We start from the raw sequence: 9,767 nt of genomic DNA on the forward strand, positions 1-9,767 counted from the left end.
CCTAGCACACGTCACGACTCGACCGTGACCGAGGCGGATCGGTCGGCCGTCACCAGCGCGCTCATCAGCTTCAGCAGGAACCTTCAGAGCAGCTTCGAGTCCGGACGACTGCCAAGTGGCGCTGCGATCGGGGGCGCGTCGTGCGGAGGAGGCGCCGCCGAAGGTTCCGCCGCGGGAAGCCCCCGCGAAAAGTTGCACCGGTGCCAGTCCGACCCGAACGTCGTCGGGCTCGGACTGGCCTGCAGCGGTGCCGGTTCGCCGACCTTCCGCGAGCCCACGTCACCGCTCAAGAAGCGCGAAGAGGCCGAGCGCGAGTGTTTCCTCAAGCCTCCTGCCAACCCTCAGCTCTTGAGACCGAGGCCGTTCAACCTGTCACCACACGACTACCGCAAGGTCGTGTCCGTGGACTGCGCCTCGCCTCCCGTCCTCGAGGCTCCCACTGGTCTCGGCGAAAGCCACCCAGCTCAGTCGACGTCCTCGCACGGCTCCATGGCCATGGACGTCTACTTGCCGGAAGGTGCGGTCACGCTCAAGGTGAAGGACAGGACAAAGAAGCACCACCACCACCACAACGCCGTCTCACCGCCGGGTACGGGGAGTAGGAAAGGAAGCAGGTCCTCCGCTGCTTCGAGCAGGAAACTGTCGAAAAGCGAAGTGGGATCCGGCGACAGCTACTGCTCGACCGAGTCGGACACGTCGCCCAGAAAGTCGCGGACGTCGACGCCCCGTAAGTCGGAGGCCTCGATGCGTCGCAAGTCGACGACGGCGGCGTCGACGAGCCCGCGTCACAGCCACAGTGAGGCGAGCACCAGCAGAGGTTCCGTCCTGACGGCGACCAAGTCGGCGACCATGAAACGGCACCCGTTCACGAGGCAACAAGCACTTGACGCGCCCTCCGGCTCGAGTGACGCGTAGATGCCGATAGTTACCGGCTCGCCACGGTTCTACGTGACACGCACAAAATGGACGGATGTGATTACGAAGCCTGCGGCTCGCCACGGTACCACGTGACACGGACAAAAACGGCAGATGTTATGCCGAAACCTGCTCGGCTGTGGGCTCTGGATTCAAGCATGGAGACCCAATTGTACATTTAATTGGTATAGATTACGAAATTTGACGTATACTTTGCCAGATGTCTATGACTGAATATGTACAGATGTCTGAAGCGAGCAAACGCTCTGCCAATGGATTGTTACGAAAGCTAGGTTGACTGGCAGAAGAAATACGACGAGCTCAGAAAAAAGCGGATATAGGGCGATGTTCTGCCCATGAGTTTGTTGATTCTTTACACTGCACTTGACAGCGTCCATGGTCAGTAAAGATTTCTTTGACCAGCATACCGTAAAACATTGACAACCGAAAAGAAACGCGAACAGCGCCGACAGATGTCAATGTCATGGCTGTCTATGACGAATAAGTACGACGGAAAGCTATCGCGAGGAACAAAGCATTCTGCATTTCTAGCCAACGTTAGAATATGTAGATATACAAGTACGTTTGGTAACCGTTCTGCTACCTTCTGATAACCTCAAATGGCCACCTTGAAAGTAATTCTACTTAAACCCCCAACTCCCGCAGCTAGCATGTGCATATCAAGTTCGCCACAAGTGAGCGAGTCTCTGAGCTGGATTCCTGAGCCCACAACCGGCCATCTTCTTGTGAGTGACGTGACGTGCGCGACTATCGACGTCGGACTTCGCCCACGTGGCAACTTGTTTCAAGCACATCCGCCGAGAGCCAGTTCACGCTTCACATCCGCCAAAAACACAGCAGCAACAAGTTTGCGTGATGGTGCTGCCCTGCGATGCATCCCATGATCCTTGTGCACGGCTTCAGAACCTCTGCGACGAAGGTTGTTCACAGTCACGAGCAGTGGTCAAACTGCTTAATAGTGCATTTTACTTTGTGCAGAATTACGTTTAGAGCTCCGTGTCTGTTTTACCGCCACGTTATAGTGTCATGCTTACATGTCTGTCAATAGCACGACTGTCTCAATATGTATATCGTTTCCATTATGCGTCAGATCTCAGACTCGGAATGCTCTTGTCCTCAGTCCAAAGAAAAGTGTTGTAATTTCTTATCATACGTATACTGGCGTGATCAATCTTATTATCCTGTGAAGTTTATGCACACTTTGCCAGAATCATTCTCGCACAAATGTGATACATACCTCCCGCTGGGCACCTTGCGCTCCCAGGCGCTTTGAGTTCTGCTTTCGTGAGTCTGAGATGGACATGTGGTAGGTTGGTGCTCAATATTTTAATGTGGTCAGGTGAGCTGCGTTCAAGAATGACGCTTTTGGATCTGGCAATTCAATGGTCACCGAGTGCTTTCCAATGTTGCAGCGAAAAGAATGATAGATTTAACAAGAAAACCTATTGACTGGTACTCGGATGAAGAGCTATAAATGGCAAAAAAAAAACAAGATGTGTTGCAATATCACTCACTTAAGCGTCACAGCTATTAGCGCAAAACGAAATGCTGCAGACCTCTGAATAACTTCACCTTTAAGTGTTCCCGTAAAGTGCTCAGAATGTGCAAGCTCATCGTACATAACCCAAACAAGGTAATGTAATGTTGAAGCTAGAGTCACTAAAGAAAAGTAAACTTTTGTTGTGTAGTGTTCACAGAAGTGTTGCGAAGCATTATTGAAACGAGATCTTTTGATCAGGTTTGTCACTTCAGACAAAAATGTGAGGTGAGGATGGAATCAGGATGCAGAAAGAAGTCTCGACTAGGTCGAGTAGAAATGATAATCAAACCCTGTACTTTTCATGTGACTATCATATCGCCAACAAAACAAACTCAGTTCGCAGTATTCCGGTAACTTGCACCCGCCTTAGATGTAGCTTTCTCCCGTTGCTATTGTTGTCTATTATGGAAGAATACGAACTTCAAAATGGGTGGGAAATGATGAGGCAAAAGTTGAAGTCCGTATCCCCCAACTGCATAATTTTTCAACATCTTTAAGCATCGCATTATTTAATACTTCAATTATTCTTTTGCCGTGCATCCAAGATTGCTTTGTAGACAAACAGATGTGGACAGGGTTTAGAGATAGCAGCAAGTAGGAGAGGGTAATGATGTCTTTCAAACAAAGAATGTACAAAGAACCGAGAGTTCACGACTAGTTTCTTTTTTTTGTTGTTGTTGTTCTTATTTTATAAACGCTAAAGTGTCGCATTAGATTTTTTTCTTATCCCAGTGACCTTCTAGCGCTTACGAATTACATAGCTGACGTTAGCATTGAGTATCCTAGAAACACAGCTGCTCACATTAGGTAACATATCCAAGTCAGTGTACATGTATGTCAGTGTCTTCTTGTCAATTCGTGAAGCCTCAGGGTACGTGGTGCCTCATGGTGCCTCAGGTACAGGGTACCTCAGAGGTGTGAGGATTGAAAGAGTAGAAACTTGAGTGATTTGATAATTCATAACAAAACTAAGCACAGCGCGCAGGAAAAGTACGCAGAGAGGACGAGGACGCACACCATCCTGACCAACAGTGCGCGTTCGGTTGCTAAGCAACGGCGGTTTCTTCGGAGTGACGGCGCGTATGCGTAGATAATCTATCTTTAAAAAGGCGCCTAAAAAAGTCCAGTTTGCTACTACTACTACCAACTTCATAGGTAGATGACCGGGTACTGCCGGACGAATTCAGCTGCTCCATCTACTAGTACAGACAATTCACGTCATTTCCATATTCCGTAGCTTCTTTGTCACTAATGCCACTTTCCGCGGTCGTTGATTGGTGATGGCGTTTCTGACATAAAACCAGCTGGCCGAGACACGTGTGAGGGGAGTCGGGAATTGCGTGAGTGAGTGTGTTTTAACCCGATATAACCATCTATATTACCTCTGCAGGTGTGCCAGTGACCAGTTTTGTTCTCTGTGGAGCTAAGTAATGAAACAACAACAACAAAAAAAAACGATGCATAAATATTCACATTCCAGGAAATATCTACTTTGAAGCGCACAATTTCTTAATTAAAGTCAACATTTCTTTGCCATCCTCTCCCGGGTTCTGCACGTTCGCTCGGTCGGTTGCTCGTCGAGTAATGCGGGCCGATCCAAGAGGCAGCGTAGTCCACGGTTCCGCGGGTCATGGGCTACGGTCACACGGTGGAGTCACTGCATATCAGGCTACTCTCTTCCCGGATGTGTGGCACATTTGTCCTTGCTTTGCCCTTTAGGTGCTTTATTCAGAATGTCGCTCATCGAAATTCCAAAGCACTTCAAAGATGCGGACGCTGCTTTTTTTTTTTCACCTTGGACTGGCGTGTGGCCCCCGAACCAGCGTTCCCGTGTGCTGGGTTTGCCCGCTGTATATTACAAGGCGTAAGGATCTGCAAAATTGTGCCCTTCAAATGGCTCCCCCAGGCCCGATTCCAGGGCAATGCTTTGTAACTGCTTTCTCACCTAGCTGGGAGCCGGTCCATGGTAAAGAAAAAAATTGACGTGAATTATCTGTGTTCTTTGACAGAACAGATGAATTCGTCGGTCAACGCACGGTCGTATGCCTACGTGCCATTACTTCGCGTAGATGCCACCGCTGCTTAGCAACGAAATACACACTAGTTGGTCGATGCCGCATGTGTCATTCTTCCCGTGTCCTAGTTTTCCACACTGTAGTTAGGTTTGATGTGTAGACTATGCTTGAACGTATTGCAGTGTTTTAATTTGCCTTCGTGCTCGGTTCATGCCAGGCGTCTTCGCATTACGAATTGCCTAAGAAACATTTAGTCGTCACCTGTACACCAGCAATACCCGAAATGCCAGATACTTCGACATTTCCAGTGCCTGTAGACGAGTGTCGGCATGTTTTGAAAAGGAGGACTCGTATCTCTCTAGCTCAAAGCTGTACATTAGGTGCACGTTTCGTTCTGTAATCATTGCCTAGCACAAGTGAACACTTTTGTATCCGGAGAATGTCTTGCTTACTTCATTCACAACTTTCTTCAGACTCAGATGGCAGACATCTTGAAGCACGGGAGAAGCCTTTAGTTGGTGAGGAAGGAGTACATAGCTCTTGCTTTCAGGTTAAATCAGTTTATTATTCTTCGAAGAAACGTTTAACGAGGAGGTAAAACAAAAGGCGTCAATGCCTGACATAGCCCCTCCCCCTTTTATAATGTATCAGCAGCATACAGAAAAAAAAACTCATCACAGCTTTGACAATTAGGTTGAAAAACAATTCTATTTAGAAGCACAGTACCGTGTGAAACATGCTGTTAATATAAAGTAACGATAATCGTTCACCAACTTGCCCAATCAGCCACCCTGGTAAGTTAATGTGAAGTATGCCACAGTTTTTGTTACAGATAAGCTATCAATTTTCATTCTACAGGGCATGATTCTACGAGTTTGACTGCCTATCTTGTTTCAAAGCAGTACCACAGTACGCTACAAAACGTGTTAATGTTGGTAGTAAGATGGTGTAATATGTTTTCACAAGACACACGTGGCAAAGAAGAAGACACTCAGACCCGGCGCTACATTTTAGGTTTGTAATCGTTCAACGCAGGAAATTCTTTACATACCGGCAAAGCCGCCTGCAGTCCGATCAGTTTTGGTAGATAGAAATCGGAGCACAAGGACAGGTACAAAAATGAATTTACATAAAAACGCTTTTCAAAATTAGAAAAAAAAATGGTGTCAAAGGAGTCTTGGGACACTCTTTCATGAATGATTCATACCGAAGGCTCCGTAAATATTCTTACATAGTTGCTTTGTAAGATTGTGAAAATTGAGAAACTTACAAAGTAGACTGGCGAGAAGTTACGTTTACGTTTAAACACGAGTGCGCTATGGTTTCACTGCCTGCAAAAAAATGCTATTTGACAACAGCTCAGTAAAATGTTTGCATGATTTGGAAATGTGAATTACAGCATATCATATTTTTCTTGATGGTCATTCAGAGGATACGCACGAAGCACGTGCCCGAATTCCCAGCTTCTACCGGGCAACCTGTCTGTGTCTTTTTCCATGCTCTGTTACCATGTGCCCAAGACACTGCTCTCCGCTGTGAATCTTTTGCTAACTTTACTCAACAACTTCGGCTATTTTAGTTCTTACGCAGAGATTGCTTTTGGAACTTCTTTGTCGCAGGAAATTCGCAAAGGACGTAACACTCTTTAGAAAGAACGTTTCAGTCTTGCGTGGAGATTTTCACGAATCCTCAAAGAGTTTACTGGATGTCTGCGGAATAATGTCAGCTGGAAACTGCGCGTCGAACGAGTCGAAATATGCTAGGCAACACTGAATATGAGATAACAGTTTTCCCTGTAATTTGTACTGTTTGTAATTTCACAATGTGCGTTCGCGTGCTTGATTCAGCTTGCCTGCCCTAAATGGAGTCGAGAAAGGAAGTGGCATCCGATCAACACAATCTCTACTCTCCCGAAGAACTCCATAGTTTTCACCTCACAGCACATAAGTTGGTTGTATAATCCACTTATCCACGTAATCCAGATGACATCTCACATGTACGCATATGTCTATTGCGCCTTCCTTTTTTGTTCGGTGGGCATCTTACACATGTTTTCAAAGCACAGAATCCTCAACGGACGACTTTTAGCAATATAAAGACGCACTGCGCCTTGCCCTCAGCACATGAAAAATGTGATTTTTGCCCTTGCCCCAAGTGTTCCTTCACCCTCTGCCTTTCAAACGTACTGTGATCCAAGTGTGACCGATGTTGATCTCGTTGATAGTACCATCCACGCGCGAAGTGTTACGTAGACGTTTGACAGTACAAGAGACGAAGCGGGTCCGGCTTAAGCACCATACTGTGAATAGAAGATTACACACTGATGCCATCCCCTCACAATGCCCAAATGACATAGGTATGTTTATCTCTGCCTAAAGGGCAACAAAATCTTATTGCGAAAAACACACCACGATAGGCTCACATCCGAAACATAATAATCACTAATATCGCGTTACGGCATCACCATTTTCCATAGCACATTTTAGTTTGCTGAATACACGAGTGACAGTGACAGGTGGTGTCATAATCCACGCACCAGCGATGGTCGCCTTAAGAAACAGATCTCGAAGGCTATGCTCTTGCGGGCTGCACGCACCGGAAGTGATTTCGGTGCCAACAAACACGTCATAGTCACCACGTTTTAGACACCCCTTATCGCGAAAGTGAAGGACGATGCCAAAACACTGGGATTAAGGCTACTTTTGTAGCAGGCGACCAAGTCCATTTCTACGATGAGCTTAACAATGTATTCGAGCTGCCATAAATGACGTCATTCTCTTCAGAAGAACGTCAGCCTACATAAAGTAGGCACATGGGTTGTACATTTGTAACCCCATGCCTCAATTATTATTGGAACGTGCAAAACGCATTGCACAGTGTTCATGAAATCTACATGTGTCTTTGAATATACTCTTACGATTGATTCCACCGGTTTTTGTTGCTGCTAATTTTCTCAAAAAGCACTTAGACATAAATCCTTGGCATCATATTACTTCATACATTAGTACCAATTAGATAAGTACTTTACCCCTAATAGGGGCCCCCTAATTTTGAATGTCTTACCTGTATTTCGTAGATGCGAAACGATGCGGCAATAGAAGAGAAAAATAACTTAATGAAATATGGCACTAAAACACGGTCTTTGACTAGCAATGTGCCTTTTTTCCTAGTATCGAAGTCCATTGGGATTTATTTTAGAAGCAGGGCATGTATTCACAAGTCAGCTGGTAAGCTAGATCAATTGGTAAGAACAGTCATCCGTTAAAAAGCATAATGAAGAAACTATCAGCGAAGGTTGAAGGTGGATGGGGGATTTTACGAAACGAAAGTTCTTTACGAATTCAAACCCAGGCCTTTTTTTTACATAATGGTCAGCAACATGTTCCTAGAGTGAAATACATACGTGAAGTGGTAAATGGCTCAAGTCCTTTTCCCCTACCGCGTACAGTATAGTTTACTATGTGCAAATATAAACACCTGTTTACAATAAATGTGTAACACAGCTGTTTGGACGTAAGGAGCATGGGTGTCAAAACAAGTCACCCCCTTGAAAGCTGTGTAGCAGGTTTTACAATGGCTACTGTCACATCTCCAGCCTGAGTATATACACATTACGTTGGCGAATGCGTCGAAGTGATCAAACGTTGCGAGTGGTCTCTGTACGTCTTTGTCCGAGACTTTGTTGCCATGTACGTGTTGTAGTCATGTATCCAGGAAAAAAGAACCTTTTTTGCACATCATCAACCGAATCCGTCGCACAGTGTACGATTGAGAGAAGAAAAATACATTGTCAATGGTTGCGTTACTCCTGGTGTCTTTTTTTTTCTATCAGTCCTGTGTTTCTCTCCCGATCATTAACGAATAGGGGAATGACGAATCAAATATTGCCCTATTCGATTTGGTTTTCGAATCGAACAGTCCCTATTTGTAAACACGGGTATTTTTTCTGATAGTTTTCGAATATTCTAAAGCGTCAACTGTGCTCGATCAAGCATAATATCGGACAAAAAAAAAAGCGATAGATTTCGTACCCATGGCCATAGTAGACATAAAACAGGAGAAGTTATGTAGTGAGGCACGCTACATTGCTCAGGGAGCCAGTGTGTTCCAGCTAAATCGCTGCCATTCTTACTCACCAATCAGTCCCGAGTATGGAATAAACTGATAATTTGCTCCTAAAGCAATATTAGTGCCTCTAAAAAACCGCTCTTCTCGATGTGTTCTGTAATGAGCGAAACTTGCTAACGTTGTGAATATACTAGGATGCGAAATTGTTTTATAAGAATGGTGATAACGGCAGTTCGCTATTCGGAAATTTTTGAAAAAGTATGAGGCGAAAAAAGAAAGCGTGGCTTGGTTGAATAACAACTGTCACAAATAAATGATTTTTATACATTTCTAGAGGCAAAGCGCAAACGTGAAAGCCACGTATGCATATAAATAAACTGAATTAAAAAAAAAACCTTCCATGCGAATTGGACGTCACAAATATTACATTTGTAAAGTAAAACAATATAGCTATCGGCATTACTACTGAATGACAGCTCGACGGAAATGGGAAATGGTGAACAAAATTTTGGGTACGAACAAATGTGCGGATACAGAACCTTTATAACGGCACTTAAATACAGACCGATACCACAGGCACACATAAACAATGCCACTATATATATATATATATATATATATATATATATATATATATATATATATATATATATATATATATATATATATATATAAACAAGTGATACTACGCAGAAAAACTCAATCTGTGCCAAAACAATCTTTGTGACTACAATACAAAGGTGGATAACGGTCATAAATATGCGTGCGCGCGTTAATAATTTTGTCACGTATTCACATTAACTGTTACTATTAGATAATGTCAGGCAGCCCCAAATGATCATGTACGGACACAGTAACTGCGCACGTGTCGAAGCTGCTCGCATATGCCTTATAGGTATGGGTCGATACGGATGAAATGTGACGACGCCCTTCTGCAAATATTTTAGTAGCCTTTCAGGTAATTACCCTTCCGCCTTTCTGTCTGCACGCCTAACACCCAACTATGTTGAATAAACATCGATCAGATACGAAAAAACATTGTGCGCGCATGCGCACAGAAAGAAAATGGAAGGCTCTTGAATAAACCAAGGAGGCAGGCACAGCAGTCCATGGAAAGAAGACAGCCTAGCGTTCGCACCGAACAAAGACAGCGTACGCGCAGTAATCCAGTTGCTTGCTTACAGTTCTATGCGTCCAGCTGATATGTG

The 9,767-nt window shown here is 44.8% G+C and overlaps 1 protein-coding gene across 1 annotated transcript in view; it reads left to right on the plus strand.

Moving 5' to 3' along the window:
- Positions 1-8,968, plus strand: part of LOC119431144 (uncharacterized) — a 63,731-nt gene extending 54,763 nt beyond the window's left edge. The window contains 1 exon segment of the mRNA XM_037698616.2: positions 1-8,968. Within this exon segment, the coding sequence (XP_037554544.1) occupies positions 1-915 (915 nt within the window). The 3' untranslated portion in view covers positions 916-8,968.
- The last annotated feature ends 799 nt before the right edge of the window (positions 8,969-9,767 follow it).

Source organism: Dermacentor silvarum, chromosome 10 (assembly GCF_013339745.2).
Source record: "Dermacentor silvarum isolate Dsil-2018 chromosome 10, BIME_Dsil_1.4, whole genome shotgun sequence".
Taxonomy (NCBI): Eukaryota; Metazoa; Arthropoda; class Arachnida; order Ixodida; family Ixodidae; genus Dermacentor; species Dermacentor silvarum.